At 33.5% G+C, this 19588-nt stretch overlaps 2 protein-coding genes across 2 annotated transcripts in view; one reads left to right on the top strand and one right to left on the bottom strand.

The window, feature by feature from the left end:
• The window catches only part of LOC145663191 (uncharacterized), a 65224-nt gene extending 56578 nt beyond the window's left edge, over positions 1-8646 (bottom strand). Inside the window, exons 1-2 of the mRNA XM_081729525.1 lie at positions 8507-8646; positions 6584-6608 (exon numbers count right to left, since the gene is read on the bottom strand). Of these exons, the coding sequence (XP_081585651.1) occupies positions 6584-6608; positions 8507-8545 (64 nt within the window). The 5' untranslated portion in view covers positions 8546-8646. The remainder of the gene's footprint in view (positions 1-6583; positions 6609-8506) is intronic.
• Positions 8647-8684: 38 nt separating this feature from the next.
• LOC145663192 (uncharacterized) overlaps positions 8685-19588 on the top strand; it is a 40474-nt gene continuing 29570 nt past the window's right edge. The window contains exons 1-2 of the mRNA XM_081729526.1: positions 8685-8847; positions 11408-11438. Of these exons, the coding sequence (XP_081585652.1) occupies positions 8800-8847; positions 11408-11438 (79 nt within the window). The 5' untranslated portion in view covers positions 8685-8799. The remainder of the gene's footprint in view (positions 8848-11407; positions 11439-19588) is intronic.

The raw sequence follows: 19588 nt of genomic DNA, 5'->3' as shown, positions 1-19588 counted from the left end.
GATATTTGACAAGAAGCACAAACTCACCAAGTTTGTATTGTGTATTTCAGGTGGCAGCACGAGGGGGTCACAAGACGAGGCACCCCTTCATTGGCACATCCCGCATCGCTGAATTGGGCTTATTGGTGACAATGACCTAGCTTTCTTCCCCTGGCCTCGTAGATCTCCTGACTTAACGCCCTGCGACTTCTTTCTGCGGGGGCACGCTAAGAGCCTTGTTTACGCACCCCAACTAGGCCTACCACAATCCTTAATTGAGCTCGAAGAACTCATCAGTGATGCAGTGCAGACAATTGACAGGACTATTCTACAAAATGTGTGAAATGAGCTCCAGTATCGTCTGGACGTGTATCGTGTCACCAAAGCTGCACATATTGAACATTTTTAGATGGTTATAAACTTGGTTAATTTCTGGTTGTTTTCATATATCTTTCATATATGTACGAATGAATCATTTATGCTAACTCTGTATTTGAAATTAAGGGATACATCGCAACTGCAACCATAATAACAGTAACACTTGAATAATTGAGAAATGTATTGTATTTCCCACAATGCGTATTTCGATCAAAGTGACTTCCTCGTATTCCTATATCCAACGTGAAATCTCAGCCCGTTGCTCTACCTGCTAGTGCGTGTCTTTTGTATGTTGGTTCGATTTCTGGTGGGATTGAAATTTGAGCGCATTACGATGGTTCGAATTCCACTGTACTTTCACGTCTCACATAGCCTCGGTGCTGCAAAAGGATGCTAACCTCAACAGGCAAATAATGTTACGTGCAGCATCGTGTCTCGTGACGTGCCAGCAAGAAGAAAATAAGAATTTTCAACCTTATTTTTAATTATAATGAATTTCAACTATTATTATTATTATTATTATTATTATTATTATTATTATTATTATTATTATTATTATTATTATTATTATTATTTAAAGTATATAAATACGTCAGTTCCAGTTGCACGGACAGATATTTAAAATTTTTATTAGTTTAAAGAACCAGGATCGCTAAATGCTATTTCTTTGCGTTCTACTCCTGTGTTTAGCGACTTAAAATCGTACGTTTCGACACAAAGGGACGTATCTCATTTGTTCAACTTTTCAAGGAGTCAAGTTTAAAGATTTTGTCATAATTTATTCTATTGTGTTCTGTATAAATTTAACTTGATCTCGTAAGTTAGATACCTAAAACAAAAGAATTTAAACTAAATTTTAAAAGAAGACAAGAGAGTAAAAATAATGAAAAAACGTTCAAAGTTGTCTCCTGGAAAATTAAGTAAATGAGATACGCCCTTTTGTCTCGAGAGGGACGAAATAGTTTGTTGGCCAACTGTCATATCATTTGCGGAAGCTTTTGTTGCACTCTCGGCTTTGAGGGAAAAAAAGACACTCTGTACAATGTCGAAAATCAAACATAATTCCAGGTGTGACTAAACTTAAAGTTGCGCCTTAGAATTAGAATAACAGGGGTGCTGCACACACTGGCGTCGTTCGAGTTGGTAACTCCAAGTACGTTCAAGAGGTGATGCAGTAAGCACCGCTTCCTGACGTCCGTATTGCCTCACCTCTCTTAGTAGCGAAGCATCAAAATTTATCCTGCTGCTTATTTTATAAATATCTGCAAATATGTGTTGACCAGCGAGCAATGGAATCATGTATATATAAAAAAGGACTTGTCCTTGTTAGCTTATTTTTCATTCTATTTAACACTTGGCATATAAATGCGATTGTCATTTCTTGTTAATTTCTTGCAAGCCTTCCAGAAGGAAAACGATTCAATAATTCAATCTAGTTGGAACTACGAAATATTATGCAATGTAGAATATGCGTGGGGAAGCTAAGTCGCAGCAATCTTCTGTTATACTCATCAGCAATAGATACGGAAGCAATAAACAGTAACTCTGACTATTGTGTTTTTGGAAAGACTTTTAGTGGACACTTTCTTCCACTTTATCGTTTGAATTTACTGACCTCCCGAGACTTACGTTCTGAAACGATTTCTGAGAAATAAAGACCACGTAGATGGCCAATACACAGAGATGGAATTTAACATTAAGAGTCTGGCATACTAAAAATAATACAAAATTTACCATTTTTTTGCTTGTTTTTCATAAGTGAAAGGAGATAATGAAATGCAACCTACCACAATCATGGATAATACAACAGAAAATATGAACTCGAAGAATTTTCAGTGTTGCCATCCATAGAAAATGAAAATCTTCGATTTTTACGTCCCAGAGTTACGCCGGCTAGGCTAAAGGAGACGGTGATGTGGAGTAATGAATAAAATGGTGGAATGAAGAAATTGGGAGGAAACGGGAGAACCCCAAGGAAACACACGCTAGTGATGTGAGGTGGAAAATTTTCCGCTATATTTTTCCGGAAAATTTTCCGTTCTAAAAAATATCTGTAATCAAGTAACAATTCCTCAGGAATCATGAAATTGATTGCATTCATGTATAGAAATGTTAAAAAGTGAAAGGTCGTTTAAAGAATCTGAAAATTTTCATGGCTCACACAATTTTCAGTACTATGTAGGAACAAATTAAACAATTTTTCATGAATCGAAATATTTTCTGCCTTATATGGAAAAATTGAAGAACTTTTTATGAGTCGTAAAATTTTCATCATTTTGAAGTAAGAAGTAAAACAACTTTTTTGTGAATCGGAAAGTTTTATTGCTCTGTAAAAACAAGTGAGAGGAATTTTCATAGATCGGAAAATTTTCATCACGATGTAGAAACAAGTGGAAAACACTTTTCATAGGCCTAACAATTTTGGATATTATGTATAGTGATGTAAGGTAGAAAATTTTCCACTATATTTAACTGCACATAGACCTACAAAATTGAATTTCAGTAGAGGAAAGTTAGTCAGGAACAAATTATAATTTTCCAATTAGCTTACGGGAACCGGAAAATTTTCTATTTCAAGTTGGGAAATAAAATTTTACAGTATTTCTCTCTCTCTCTCCTGCTCTGCGAGCTCCTTCGTTGCTAAGCGGTTAGCATACGCGCCTTTGGCATGGAAAACCTGGCTTCGATTCCCAGCGGGAGCTCATGTAGTTCGGATTCCACGTTAATCTGTTGGTACCGTTTTATATAGTCTCGCTGTTAAAAGGGACATTAAACTCAAAATCAACTCAATTCAACTACTTTTTCTTTCTTTCTTTCTTTCTCTCGCTCTCTCTCTCTCTCTGAGTGTATGTGTGTGTGTATGCAAAGTGCAGAGAACATACCTCGAGTTCGTAGAGTACAAATATCCCATTCTATTATTTAAAATTTCAATTTATGAAAAGTCTTGAATATTTTCCGATTCATAAAAACATACTCCAATTATTCACTGATTCATGAAAAACTGTTCCACTTGTTCCTACATAGCACTGAAAATTGTCTAAGCCATGAAAATTTTCAGATTCTTTAAACGATCTTTCACTTTTTAACATTTCTATATATGAATTCAATCGATTTTATGAATTCTGACGAACTGTTACTTGATCGTTGATATTTGTTAAGAAGGGAAAATTTTCCGGAAAAATATATAAGAAAATTTTCCACCTCACATCACGGATAAACAACAATGAAGGAATAAGTGGAGTATGTTTTTACGAATCCGAAAATTTTCCGTTTCAAACTTTCCCGGAAATTTTTCATCACTGTAGAGGACAGTCAATTTTTCGATTCATGAAAAATTGTTCCACTTGTTCCTACATAGTACTGAAAATTGTCTAAGCCATGAAAATTTTCAGATTCTTTAAAGGTCTTTCACTTTCTAACATTTCTATATATGAATTCAATCGATTTTATGAATACTGACGAACTGTTACTTGATCGTTGATATTTGTTAAGAAGGAAACATTTTCCGGAAAAATATATAAGAAAATTTTCCACCTCACATCACGGATAAACAACGATGAAGGAATAAGTGGAGTATGTTTTTACGAATCCGAAAATTTTCCGTTTCAATCTTTCCCGGAAAATTTTCATCACTGTAGAGGACAGTCAATTTTTCGATTCATGAAAAATTGTTCCACTTGTTCCTACATAGTACTGAAAATTGTCTAAGCCATGAAAATTTTCAGATTCTTTAAAGATCTTTCACTTTTTAACATTCCTATATATGAATTCAATGGATTTTATGAATACTGACGTTACTTGATCGTTATATTTGTTTAGAAGGGAAATTTTCCGGAAAAATATATAAGAAAATTTTCCACTTCACATCACGGATAAACAACGATGAAGGAATAAGTGGAGTATGTTTTTACGAATCCGAAAATTTTCCGTTTCAAACTTTCCCGGAAAATTTTCATCACTGTAGAGGACAGTCAATTTTTCGATTCATGAAAAATTGTTCCACTTGTTCCTACATAGTACTGAAAATTGTCTAAGCCATGAAAATTTTCAGATTCTTTAAAGATCTTTCACTTTTTAACCTTTCTATATATTAATTCAATCAATTTTATGAATACTGACGAATTGTTACTTGATCACTGATATTTGTTAAGAACGGAAAATTTTCCGGAAAAATATAGAAGAAAATTTTCCACCTCACATCTCGACTAAACAACGATGTAGGAATAGGTGGAGTATATTTTTATGAATCGGAAAATTTTCATCACTGTACAGGACAGACAATTTTTCGATTCACGAAAAATGGTTCCACTAATTCCTACATCGTACTGAAGATTGTCTGAGCCATGAAAATTTTCAGACTCTTTAAACGATCTTTCAATTTTTAACATTTCTATACATGAATTCAATCAATTTTATGAATTTTGACGAATCGATACTTAATCACTGATATTCGTTAAGAACGGAAAATTTTCCGGAAAAATATATAAGAAAATTTTCCACCTCACATCTCAACTAAACAACGATGTAGGAATAAGTGGAGTATGTTTTTGTGAATCGGAAAATTTTCATTGTACAGGACAGACAATTTTTCGATTCATGAAAAATTGTTCCACTAGTTCCTACATCGTACTGAAAATTGTCTGAGCCACGAAAATTTTCAGATTCTTTAAGCGATATTTCACTTTCTAACGTCTCTATATATGAATTCAATCAATTTTATGAATACTGTACTTAATCACTGATATTGTTAAGAACGGAAAATTTTCCACCTCACATCTAGACTAAACAACGATGTAGGAATAAATGGAGTATGTTTTTATGAATCGGAAAATTTTCCGGAAAATTTTCATCACTGACACACGCACACTCTTCCATCACAAGGTTCACTTGGCGCGAGCTAAGATCGAACCCGGGACCCCATGCACCAGAGGTGAACGCTCTGCCGCTGAGCCACCGCAGCCCCCTGCCATACATATAAATTACGGTGTTGCTAGAATAATAACGCCCCCAAAATCTAAGTTACGGCAGCGACTACGGGAACGAGTTCAACTGCATTTGATTATGTATCATATTGTTTTGGAATCCTGTGAACTACGTTTTAAATAATAGTTGTATTCAGTTTGTAATAAACACATTAGCTTTAACATACACTTATTAAAATTAAATAATAACGATATTTAAAAAGTACTACATAGGATAATAAAACAACATGATACGTAATCAAATCCAGTTGAGTTCGTTCCTCTAGTTGCTGCCTTAACTTAGATTTTTGGGGAAATGTTATTCTGGCAACACTGTAATTTCTAAAGATGGTAACACTGAAAATTCTTCAGGTTTATATTTTCTGTTGTAGAATAACATAATCTATGATTGTGGTAAGTTGCATTTTGTTAACTCCTTTCACTTATGAATAAACAAGCAAAAGAAAAATGTTAAATTTTGTGTTATTTTTAGTAAGTCAGGCTCTTAATAGCATAACTTGCTGAAATGCGGCTAAGTTCCGAGTTAGACAAGTGGCCAACTTACAAAGTTGTAATTAATAAAATTCTTATGAGAAAATGCAGGTCCCATAAGAATGGAACAAGTTTTGCAGGTGGCCAAGCAGTTTACTTAAGGTTGGTGTAAAGGGACAAGTTTTGCCGATAGATGTCACTACGGTCTTCGTATATCTCTCGTGTATTTTTTACCTTTCACGAAAATTTACAATTTCTCTTACAAATTTCAACCTAGAGACTTCAAATTTTTAGAGAAGAAACTTCATAACCTATCGAAGGCAACAATCCGTGCCGATTTTTAATTTATAATTTTCTTCATTGTTGAAACAGTTCCATTGTTAAAGGTTAGAATATCCATTTCAACAATCAAGCTATTTCAACAATGAAGAAAATTACAAATAAAAAATCGGCACGGATTGTTGCCTTCGATAGATTATCAAGTTCCTTCCCTCAAAGTTTGAAGTCTGTAAGTTGAAATTTAGAAGAGAAATCGTGAATTTTTGTGAAAAGTAAAAAAATACACGAGAGAGATATGAAGACTATAGTGACATCTATCAGCAAAACTTGTCCCTTTACACCAACCTTAATATATTTTTGTAAATATCACTTTTCACTCCTTTTCATGACTGCCAAACATTTTCATAATTGTTCAACCATTTAAATTCTCATTGCAAACAAAATTGTAATTTAAAGTTTATGACCTACCTTTTGAGAAATTATGATTAACATACCTGATGATGTCGCAAACATAAAAACCTGTAAATAGAAATATAAAAAAATGTTAAAAAGTATAGTGAATTATTCTTTTTGAATCGGAGGGGTGAGGGAAAAAACTAGACTCGGATTCAAGGTATGAGCAAACTCTGATGCCCAGGACTGCATTAAGAACTGAAGATCAATCCATCTTTTGGGATAGATGATTAGTTGATTTATTGATAATTAGTTGGCAACATTGACACTTTCATTGATTGTGATCTACGCTTCACCAGAGAGATATTTTTTGTTGATATATTTTTAATAAAAGAACTTATTGTATGCACTTTTTTGAATTTTAAAGCACAATTCATACTTAACGAGATATATTTATTAACTTAACATTTACATAAGTAGGCCTATACAAATTTATTGCTGAATTATCAAACTCCAATGTCATAGGCTATATACATTACTTTAAATTTGATTGAGTGGAATATAACTATTGTCAACAAAATAGAATGAACTACCTTGGGGTTTATTTTTTATGGGTATTTAAAAAAAATACCTAGCCCGAAATTCTCCTGACATTTCTTTCTGAAAAGAAAAAAGAATACCACTTAAGAGGCCTAATCACTGCGAAATTAAAATTACCGCTAATTTTACAGAAATTATGTGATATCTTCACATAGATGAAAGATAATCGAGATGTGGAACAAGAGCGCACTAGACAATAGTATTTTGCATGAGGTACCCGCTATCACGAGTCACCTAGTAATTTTCCGTTTGCAGCCATTTAGAAACGCGTAAATAAATACCGATTTTCTAAATGGTTGGGAATCGAAAGCAGATAAGTGAGTCGTGATAACAGTATCTCATGTAAAATAATATAGTCTAGTGAGCTTTTGTTCCACTTTTCTATTATATTTTATCTATTTGAAGATATCACATAATTACTGTAAAATTAGCGGTATTTTAATTTCGCCGTAATGAGGCCTCTTAACCTCACTCAATGGTATGTCATAAAATACCACTTCCCTCAGAACCAACAATCATTATCATTAAAAATTTGTGCACATACAAATTTTTAGTTGGTAAATTGGTGTAGATATTTCAAATAGATTTGTCATTCTTCTCAAAAAAGAATAAAACGTTTTAAACTTACTCTACGGTTCTGATGATGAACACTGTTCCTCTTAAAAGGGATACCCATGGTTCATAACGAACTAACAAAGTTTTCTTTCTGATTTTCATGTTCATTTCCAAGATAAAATCAGTACCACTTTTAAACTTACTCAAATATTATGACTTGTAATAGCTACCTGTTTTCGTACAAACGAATCCTATTAAAACTTTTTTTTTCATTAATTATATCGATTTTAAAATGCAATTTTTAAGTGGATAACTCATTTGAATGTTTAGCTAATTCTTTAGTTGATCCCATAAATTTCAATGAAGCACTTTCCAATAAAACTAAAGGTAGGGCTACCCACTTTGATTTAGGTTCTCATTCCGTAGCGGTTTGCGTGAACGCAACGCAAAATTTGCATTTTAATTTCCAATAATCGGTATAACCAATTATATAGGTATAATTACTTACACTATTTTGACACTGCAAGCAACCCGCAAATTTTGAGAAGACTGATATGGAATGAGGCATTTAAATTTACTCTACTTACTCTCAGGTCTTCAATTCGACATTACCTTCCTCGACTTTGCTCGTGGCTGTATGATTTGGGTACGTGCCTTCGGAGCTGGAGACCCGGGTTTGATTTTCGGTGGGAGCTTAATGTAACTATTAATACATTTGGGAACAAAAAGAAAACAAATTGTGAAATTCATGCATTAATTGACACAATGAATTCTGATGTTTTATAATTAACTGTAACTGAATGTAAAAGCTGCTTATATACTTTATCAAATAAATAATAATCTTTTAGAATATAGTACATGCCACATACCTTTACACACACGAGCACTATAAAATGGAACCAATCCATTGCGAAGAGTAATTCTTTAAATCTTTTCCTTGATAGCTTAACAAAAATGAACCGGAAGCTCTGTCGAACGCTTGTTTAGAAGGAAATTGAACATGCCTACTATCTGATGCAACGATTAACTATAAAGTTTACAGATAATAAATAAAACGAAAATTTCCTTTAACTTCCTGTCTGAAAGGAAATAAACACATTTCGACATCTCGCATCTTCAAAGTTTAGGTTCGTCTCTAGTTTTCTTCTGTATCGTAGAAACCATGTCTAAAAGTGTTATTATTATGTGTCTGCTTCTATCGACTATGCAGGTAAGATGTGGTACGCTTTTTTGGTTAACTATTGACCGACAAATGTTGATTAGTTACATATTAACGGGTATAAAGTAGATAATAGTGATACGATACAGAGCATTAAATGTATTTTATTTACTTAAGTATTTATTAGAATTCTAAGACAGTTTCTTACTCACAAGGAAAAATTTACAGAATAAACTAAATAAGACACGGTTTTATGTAAAGGAACTATTCTACCAATCTATATTATAAAATAGAATGTGACTCGTATGTCTATGATTTCACAACTCTTGAACCACCCGAACAATCTCGATCAAATTTTCAACATAGATAAGGTTCAAGCCTGGGATGTTTCCGTCATTTCAGTTTGACGCTGCAACGTAGGGAAGGGGAAGCGATGTATTACAAAATGAACACGAAAGTGGCTGTCTTTGTGACTTCATCACTCTTAAACCAACCGATCCATCTCAATCAAATTTTCAACATAGATGAGGTTCCTACCTGGCATGATTTTTATCATATCACTTTGACGGCAAGGGAGGGAGGAGAGGGAAGATATATATATATATATATATATATATATATATATATATATATATATATATATATATATATATATATATATATATATATATATATATATATATATATATATATATATATATAAAATTTAATAACTCTTAAATCAGCCGACCGATCTCGATCAAATTTTGAACATACATAAGGTTCGGACCAGGGACTCCTGGCACCGGAGGTGAACGCTCTACCACTGAGGCACCGCGCTCATCTCAGGAAGTAGGGAAATGTTTGTATCACTATTAGTAGTATGTATTCAACTGTTAGTGGAAGTGAAGACAATCTGTTATACCTACTCAACAGTGTTTTGTTTTACATATACAGCTCATAACTTCTGCAATATGATCAGCGTTTAATGAAAAAAAATGTAAAAAGACATGCGCGTCTACAGAATTTTTCGCAGGAGGAGACAAAGATTGTGATATTTTAAAATTTATTAAAAAATCTCCAACTCCTGACAGTATATTATCAGCCTCAGGTTGGGATAGGGGAACGGAAGGAGTGTGAAGAATTGTTGGCAAGAAGCTTATTTGTCTCATTCTGGTGTTCAATACAGTTTTCAGCAAAAAGAGAAAGTTTTTTACTTTCACTGATGAGCTAGTATCATGCCAGTAGTATGTTTAGAACAGAAGTTGCAAAATAAATTTTTAAAATTAGAGAATCGAGTTTGGAAAATATCCCTTGTGCCTGGAAACTTAATTCAAATTAATAATTCATTTAGATTCGAGGACAGAGGTGGCTCTCACCCTTATGAACGTCTATGTCCAAAAACGACAAGTATACCAACCAATAAATCTCTTTGATCTGAGTAAAATGGTTTGGGTGAATGCAAATCTTCATGTGTAGTCTTCAGGGGCGGATTCAGGGGGGCGATCGTCCTTTCCCCTCAGAAAAGGAAACTTCCTTATTTTATATATAAATAAATCCCATCCCAGAGCTTAGAGCTCTTAAAAGTAGCTCTAAGTAGCAGTATTACAACCCACCGCCCCCTAGAAGTCCGTCCTGGATCCGCCCCTGGTAGTTTTCTAGAGCATGTGTATCTAGTTTGTTGTTTCGACTTGTGTCCAACAAAGACAGAGAATCCTGAGCATTTTCCTGTTACTAGTCACTGTATATTATGATGTGCGGGTCTGTGTGAAAATACAAACAATATAAATTATAAAAGACCAATTAGACATAGTATTTTTATGATAAAAAGGCCTTGTGTCCATCTTAAACACAAACTAAATACAACTTTCTTAGAAGGCTATCTATAATCTTTATTATAAATTAACTAGAAATGTTACAGTTTCGGAAATATATCACTTCCTTCTTCTGACTACTACTCCAACTGAAATCTTAAATAACATTACATCATTTGTTATCTCTGCCAATCAGGAATCACTTTTCATTCAAATTCAATATATATGTCCATTGTTGTGATCATTTTAAATTCTTAACAGACATAATACATTGTTAACAAATCTTTATATTTCTTTTAACATATATTAACTAAAATAAATACTAATTAACTACCTTTTATATTATACTAAAGAAATGTAAAGAGAAATATAAACATATATTAACTAAAATAAATACTAATTAACTACCTTTTATATTATACTAAAGAAATGTAAAGAGAAATATAAACATATATTAACTAAAATAAATACTAATTAACTACCTTTTATTTTAGTTAATATATGTTAAAAGAAATATAAAGATTTGTTAACAATGTATTATGTCTGTTAAGAATTTAAAATTATCACAACGATGGACATATATATTGAATTTTAATGAAAAGTGATTCCTGATTGGTAGAGATAACAAATGATGTAATATTATTTATGATTTCAGTTGGAATAGTAGTCTGAAGAAGGAAGTGATATACTTCCGAAACTGTAACATTTCTAGTTAATTTATAATAAAGAATATAGACAACCTTGTAAGAAAGTGTGTTTAGTATTTTTACTGTAATCTTATGAAAAGAAGTATTAAGATTATTTTGTTGTTGTTTCAGGATGATAAACGTCATATTACATCAGCTCAAGGTGAGTGTATTGAATTAACTCTTGTTTATATTATAATCCTTTCATATTAAAATGTGTTAAGTACCTATAATTCTATAAGAAATTAGACTTTGTAGAGTGACAAAATATGTAAATTTATTTTTTTCATTCTTTTATTGGAACTTTTGTACTCATCAACAACAATATATTACTTTTAAAAATTGAAAACAAAGATGTATATAGAGTTCATAAGTTTAACCACTTCTTCTGAAATATAGTTAACTAGAATTACTGCCTTACACATTGACAAACTAGCTACTATCGCTCTCCTTGCTGGCAAAACAACACATGGAAATGAAAATGCCCTGAATGTGCTCACCGGAGGACACCTTCTATGCAGTGGCGGGTCTAGAAGGTGAAAACTAAGGGGGGGGGGGCAGCCAGAACTCAGGATATGGTAGATATATCATAAGTTTACTATAAACATTTAAAAGATATAAATAATAGCTTAAATTATTTTTGTCACAAAAAACTGGGGGCTAGGTCCCCCTGACCCTGGCCTAGATCCGCCACTGCTTCTATGCTTGATGTTTTTCCACGGAAGAAAGGTCGGATAGTTTGTTATACTAGTATGGTTCTTCCTTGTTCCGTCTTTCTTTCTCTGTTTTTCTTTAGTTTTCTGTAAATATAATAATAATAATAATAATAATAATAATAATAATAATATCACTAAACCGAGCTTATAGTACCAGATAGTTTAAACAGCACTGAGTCTTTTATGTATGAGATAACGTTACTGTCCCAAATGTCAGAATATGAGTCGCAGCGGGTCAGTCCTAACGTCATTTGACAAATGATAGGAAACACTTTTGTAAATCTTATAATCAGATCCAAGGCAATGCGTCGTGAATATGAGTGAATTTTCCATAAAACTGTGCTACATTTTACAATTCTTATTTACATGAAGGTGCAAATGCTATGCAGACCCATCAAGAAATTTGTGTTGTTTACGGGCAAGATACGTCATCAAAAGCAACAGTCCAAGAAACGGTTCGGTCGCTTTCGTTCTGAAAGTTTCGGTATTCCTCGAGGTGAGCGACCAGTCACAGAAAAACGGGAGAATATTTTGGAAGTTAAGCAAGATCGGCATATGAGCAGTCAGGATATCGGCAATCACCTAAACGTTCATGACCGAACAGTGTTAACCATTTGGAGAAAACTGGCTACGAAAAGAAGCTGAACGTTTGGGTGCCACATGATCAGAGTCAAAAACATTTACTGGATCGAGCGAATCTCTATTGAAACGTAACGAACTCGAGATTTTTCTAAAGCGATTGATCGCTAGTGATGAAAAGTAGTGTTGCTTACTAGACGAGAAATAAGAGTTTATCGTCTTGCTTCGATTCTCGGCAAAGGCTTTCTCGTCTCGTTTTGTAAATGAATGTGCAAAATATATGCGCTGAATTTTCCCCTTAATTTCATGTAGACTTTATCAGAATTATTCTGCGCTACGAGAGGTTTAGGAATAGTATGACTTAACAACGCTTAAACAATATGTATTATTAGAATATATTATGTAATGTCTTTCAAGTTGACAAATGCTCCTCATTATGTTCGTTGAATCAATTTTTCAATTTAGAGGATTTATGCTTTGAGTTATTTAAATGTAAAACAATGTTTAAGATCTTATATTTGAGGAACTTGTGTTGGAATTTCTCATCTCGTCTAACTAACTAACTAACTCTATGGCTTATGGAACCCGGAGGTTCAATATCGCGTTCACAAAAGCTCTCCACTGACTTCTATCCTTAGCTAACTGCATCCAGTTTCTACTTTGTATTCCTATCTCTGCGAGATCCATCTTAATATTGTCCTCTCATCTGCGCTTAGGTCTTCCTAATGATCGTTTTCTGATTGGTCTTCCAGTCAAGATTTTGAAGCGTTTTTACTTTCTTCCATTCTAGCTACATGATCTGCCCACGTAAGCCTCCTAGACTTGACGACCCTAACAATGTTGAGTAAACCATATAAATTATGTAGTTCCTCGTTATGAAGTTTCCGCCATTCCCCATCCCCGTTCCTCTTGGGTCCGAATATTCGTCTCAGGATCTTGTTCTCAAATACTTTCACTCTATGTTCTTCCCTCAGAGTAAGTGACCATGTTTCGCAACCATACAGAACATCAGGCATGATTATCGTTTTGTATATTTTAAGCTTCAGATTCCTCGATAGAATTCGCGACGACAAGAGATTTTGAACCGAATAGTAACACGAATTCCCTACTTTTAGTCGACGTTAAATTTCTTCGTGAATATGATTTCATCTCGTCTAGAATTCAAAAATATACTTCTCGTCTCCTCGACATGAGACGGACAACACTAATGAAAACTGATATCCTACGACAACAATGTGCGATAAAGCGACGAGAAGCTCAACAGTGTAGCGCCCAAGAAGATCATGCATCATGCTCTATGTTTAGTGGGATTGGAAGGGCATTGTGCATCATGAATTGCTGCTGCTGAGCTCGAATATGTATTGTCGTCAGTTAAGAGTCTTCATCCCGGCGAAATTAAAATACCGCTAATTTTACAGTAATTATGTAATATCTTCAAATAGATAAAAGATAATTGAAATATGGAACAAGAGCGCCCTAGACAATATTATTTTGCGTGAGGTACAGTTATCACAAGTCACCTAGTGGCTTTCCGTTTTCAGCTGTTTAGAAACGCGAAAATAAATGCCGATTTTCAAAATGGCATCGAAATCGAAAGCAGATAAGTGAGTCGTGATAACGGTTTCTCATACAAAATAATATTGTCTAGGGCGCTCTTGTTCCACATTTCGATTATCTTTATAACGAAATACTTTAGTTTGTATAATATTTACCTGTACCGTGGGCAAAAAGTGCTCATAAATATGTAATATACTTAGTAGAATGTTCATTTTAAATTAACAGAAAAGAAGAATGTTTTTAATATATGTAAGAGATTATTATGGGATAGTTGTGGCTATGTACATGTTATGTGTTGACCTAGTCAAGTGAATTTATGTATTTCACGGTTTTAAAAAGGAATATTTAAGACATATCAAGCAATAAAGGTGAGGCTAATGATCTTTGAATATCTGAGTTGATTCTTGCATAAAGAAAAGTTATTATCGCTTCGTAACTTATATTTTACCAGACGGACCAGGTTGACGACGCTTTTCTATAGAGTCGTTATAAAAATTTGGTTTACCAAACCCGGGATCTTTTGAAAATTCAGTTCCCGAAGAAGGAAAGTAGGGCTGAATTTACTTGGATATTACCATTTATGAATACGAACTTAACCGTATTACGAAGCGGTAAGGTCATCAAAAGAAAAATGGATAGTGAAATAGTGCAACAGGAATCTAATACCAGTAATCCAGGTGAAATTAGTGCAACACCAAGTTTGTCATCTGAGGATCGACTTTTGTTAGCTGTGCAGCGACAAATTATGCAAATGACGACTGAGATAAAACAAACCATGGAACAGAAGCTCAATGAATCTAACACAAACATGGAACAGAAGTTCTATGAAGCTAACCAGACCATGGAACAGAAGATAGAATTGAAATTCAACGAAGCTAACAAGACCATGGAACAGAAGTTCTATGAAGCTAACCAGACCATGGAACAGAAGATAGAACTGAAGTTCTATGAAGCTAACCAGACCATGGAAAAGAAGATAGAACTGAAATTTAATGAAGCTAGCAAGCAGTATGAAGAATTAAGTAAACGAATAGAACGGATAGAACTGAAATCAGACGATACGAAACAAACAATCGTCCAGGTGATGAACGACATATCCTCGCAGTTTGAAGAGAAGTTAAAAAGGTTAGCCGATGAGTGTCAAGAAAAGCACGATCATCAAAATCATGAAATCTGTGCTGTAAAAAAGGATTTAACGTTAATAGAATCTTCCGTTAAACATCAAAAGATCCAGTTGGCTACTATGCAGGAAGAAATTAAAACGTTACAGGCTAGAGACACCATTTATCGCAATAATCTGGGCAGTGATCGCTTCGAGTTTCCCCAATCACCGGATATAAATACGCCTTCGCCGGAATCTGAGGAGGATATTATATTAGAGGAAAATTGTCCGAAGATCACTGATGAACGAAATATAAATGGTATCATGACACAGCACGCTACGGACCGGAACAATCACACCACAAGAACAAGGAGTGAGAAAAGAAAGGTAAAGCTAAGTGTCAAGATGAGCGAAATCAAAGCCATGAGTAAATTCAGTGGTAAGTGCAATGAAAATGCTAGTTCTTTCTTAGAGAAATTCCAAGACGAATGTAATATAATGTCTATCGACCGATCACAATACATGAAATTAATACCCCATGTATTACTCCCACCTTGTTCCTTATGGTTTAAGGCAATACGTGATCACATTAGTACATATGAGGAATTTAAAGCGGCATTGATCGCGAATTACGAAAATGACTTTTTGCTGGCAAACAGAGATGCCACTCTTAGAAATCAACATTTCAATCCTCGATTGCACAAATCTATTGTAGAGTTTGTTATAGATGTCTATAATGAATTAAAGGTTGTTAATCCCTTGCAATCGGAATCAAGAATAATTGCATCGATTCGCAATTTGCTTCCATTTAAATTACAGCAGATCTTATTTTCCACACAGTGTATGAGTTTCAGTCATTTATTAATGCTTGTACAATGCTACGAAACTCAATACCATGCTATGAATCTAACACAATCAGGAATGGGTAAAAATAAGAATAATTCAGATCATTTGGTCCCTGTTCGGAATTTGAATATCCGAAGTGTGAATAATAATGAACCGAACCTAAGACGAGTATACTCTAGCAATCAAAATGAACAAAATAGACAAGGTTATGTAGGGAATCCGCCTAACCTAATTAATCGTAATAATTCCTATGTTAGACCATATAGTCAAAATAGGTTTAAAAATAGACGAAATGTATGGAGAAATTCCACCAACGCAGCGAACTACGTGGATAGAAGTAATGGAAGGATAAGAGATGGCACTTCACATCAAGATCCAGGTATTGAAGTAATTTCTGTACAAAACAATAATACAGGACATAATCATGATTGTGCTGTACAGTGTACCCTATTGGAACCCTACTCGAGTATGAATTTAAACTAATTGCGGCTGATATGGTAGGGGTTAAACCCAAGTCAGCTGTAGGTTCTCATGAGCATTTATCTAAAAATTTAAGCGATAATTTCTATGAACATTTATCTTCCAATTTACCGGTTCATGCTAATTATGAAAATGATCTTTCCTATGACGTTTCTGTAAAATAAATTTATTTACTTCCATTTGATTATTCAAACGTAGGTTATGTTTAATTTTTATTCTTTCTTATTAATGTGAAGAATCATAATTCAATTTATAATTAGTTAAAGGCAAAAAAAATTACTTTATATCAGATTGATTTGTGTTTAATTGTCAAAGATTATGTTAAGAATAAGATCCATTCTATAAAATCCATTATTCAATAACTACCTTGAATGAAATTCTTCTTTATTTATGACATCTTAGTGCTACTATGTATACATTACAATTGCAACATCTAACTTATTTGTTATATAATGCGCCCGAAAAGAATAAATATTATTTGTCACATCATCGTTTGTAATAATGATCGAAACTAGTAATCTTGATAATTTGTGTTTCACCCTCGTTAATTATATTTCTAAGCGACGATGTTTTTAATGATAAAGAATAAATAATAATGTAATAAAAGAGAAATATTAATGAAATCAAAGATTTATTGTAAATGTATTTATGTGAATGATAATAACTAATATTTTATATATATATGAGGGTAAACAAAAAAATAATGAAGATATATACGAGGTGTGATCAAAATATAAAGAACATATGTAATGTACGAACATTAATCTAATCAGACCAGTGGTTCTTGAATATAAAAGCCAAGCCTACTCATGACTTTTATATTCAGTCCCTTTGTCGGGCGACATTTTCTATAACGAAATACTTTAGTTTGTATAATATTTACCTGTACCGTGGGCAAAAAGTGCTCATAAATATGTAATATACTTAGTAGAATGTTCATTTTAAATTAACAGAAAAGAAGAATGTTTTTAATATATGTAAGAGATTATTATGGGATAGTTGTGGCTATGTACATGTTATGTGTTGACCTAGTCAAGTGAATTTATGTATTTCACGGTTTTAAAAAGGAATATTTAAGACATATCAAGCAATAAAGGTGAGGCTAATGATCTTTGAATATCTGAGTTGATTCTTGCATAAAGAAAAGTTATTATCGCTTCGTAACTTATATTTTACCAGACGGACCAGGTTGACGACGCTTTTCTATAGAGTCGTTATATCTTTTATCTATTTGAAGATATCACATAATTACTGTAAAATTAGCGGTATTTTAATTTCGCCGGGATGAAGACTCTTAACGCAAGACGGACGGACGGACTGGTTCACAAAATGGGCGCTATACATAGGGTTGCCATATGTCCGTATTTTATACGGATTGTTTGTATTTTTGGGTCCGTGTCTGTGTTCGTATCGTACAAAGCATAAAATAGTAAAATGTCCGTATTTGACAGTTTTCAGAACCGCCTGAAAATTTTACGAGTCGGGAATCGCTAAAATCACGGGTGAAAAGAATTGTGTTTTCATCATATATCTTATGTTTTAGTTACAATTAATAAATTAGATTATGTTTTTAAAAAGTGTCTCATTTTTTCATTCCAGGGTTCTTTTGATTAGATTTAATATACGTAATTTAATTGAATGATTTATTATACTTGTGTTTATGAAAAAAAATATAGAAACATATTTTTTCAATAGTGTTTTAAGTATTACCGTAAACAATTGTGTGATAACCTAAAAAGCTGATTTTTAGGTAAGAAATTTCAAAATATTTGTGCTGAGTTTGGGCACCGTATTTTTGATGGGTCGTCATTTTTAAGGCTTGTCCGTATTTTCCATCAAAAAAATATGGCAACCCTAGCCATACACCACATTGACAGCGCCACACAGTATACATCTAGTAAGAAGGAGGACTTCATTGAAAGATTTTAATGCTCCCACGGCCAGGACGAACCTACATGGAGCTCTACAGCGTCCGCCCCCTACGAAATTCGTAACATGACGTTGATTTTGTACATTTTTGAAGTAAAACAATACTTGTTTAGCAGAGGAATTATTGATCTAACGTAAAATATTTGATCTTACATATCATATGGAATCTTTCTTTTCTTGTAAAAAAAAAAAAATCTAGTTCTATATTTTTTCTGAGCATATAAATGGCAGTAATAAACAATTACTTATCATATTTTAGAGTGCAGAATAACGCCGGTTCAATACTTTATAGACCTGATATCTTGTAGTATTGGATTTAACTCAAGCTTTGGACTTCTCAAAAAATTCTAGGTACGTGCCTGATCAACCGTATAACCTGGACTTGGCACCATCAGACTCGTGTGTTTCTGTATCTGCAGAAATCCCTGAATGGTGTTAAGTTAATTTCAAAAGATGTCTGTGTAAACACGTCACAATTTTTCACCGGAGACCACATAAGTTTGACATCAACGAAATTATAGTGTTGCTGAAAAAGATGTCAGTTCATCGAACAAAATGGTTTTCTGTTTTAAATAACAACAAATACCTTCTGAATTTTGACCTGCAAAGGATCAATACTTTTTAGATATAAATGTCACATCAGGTTTTCCTAAAACCATAAGTCTTATATAATTCTTGTTAATATCGATTCAGGAAGACAAAAAACTACCGTATATGGCAATGTTATTAGTGCCCACGCTTGAATAGATTTCTAATTGCGTTTTTTAAACTGATTTGAGGTAGCGTACGCGCCTATGGTGTGGGAGACCCGGGTTCGATTCCAGGTGGGAGCTCGTGGTTCGGATCCCACGTTAACCTGTAGATCCACTTATCCTATAGCCTCGCTGATAAAAAGGGATGCTAAACTGAAATCAAATAAAAAAATCTTCAAATTAGGAGTATAAATAAGTATCCCAACTTTGTTATTTTTGTCGTGACATCATGCTTGAATATTGCAAAGTTCTGGATATACAGATAGACTATAAATGGAGCTAAATTATACACGGGTACATTTCTCCTACCACCGAACTTTATGTCAAAAGTCTCTTTGTTATAAATGGTGTA

This window comes from Thermobia domestica, chromosome 10 (assembly GCF_964235325.1).
Source record: "Thermobia domestica chromosome 10, izTheDome1.hap1.1, whole genome shotgun sequence".
Classification (NCBI taxonomy): Eukaryota; Metazoa; Arthropoda; class Insecta; order Zygentoma; family Lepismatidae; genus Thermobia; species Thermobia domestica.
The sequence above is the reverse complement of the archived record's forward strand: the minus strand, read 5'-3'. Positions and strand labels throughout refer to the sequence as shown.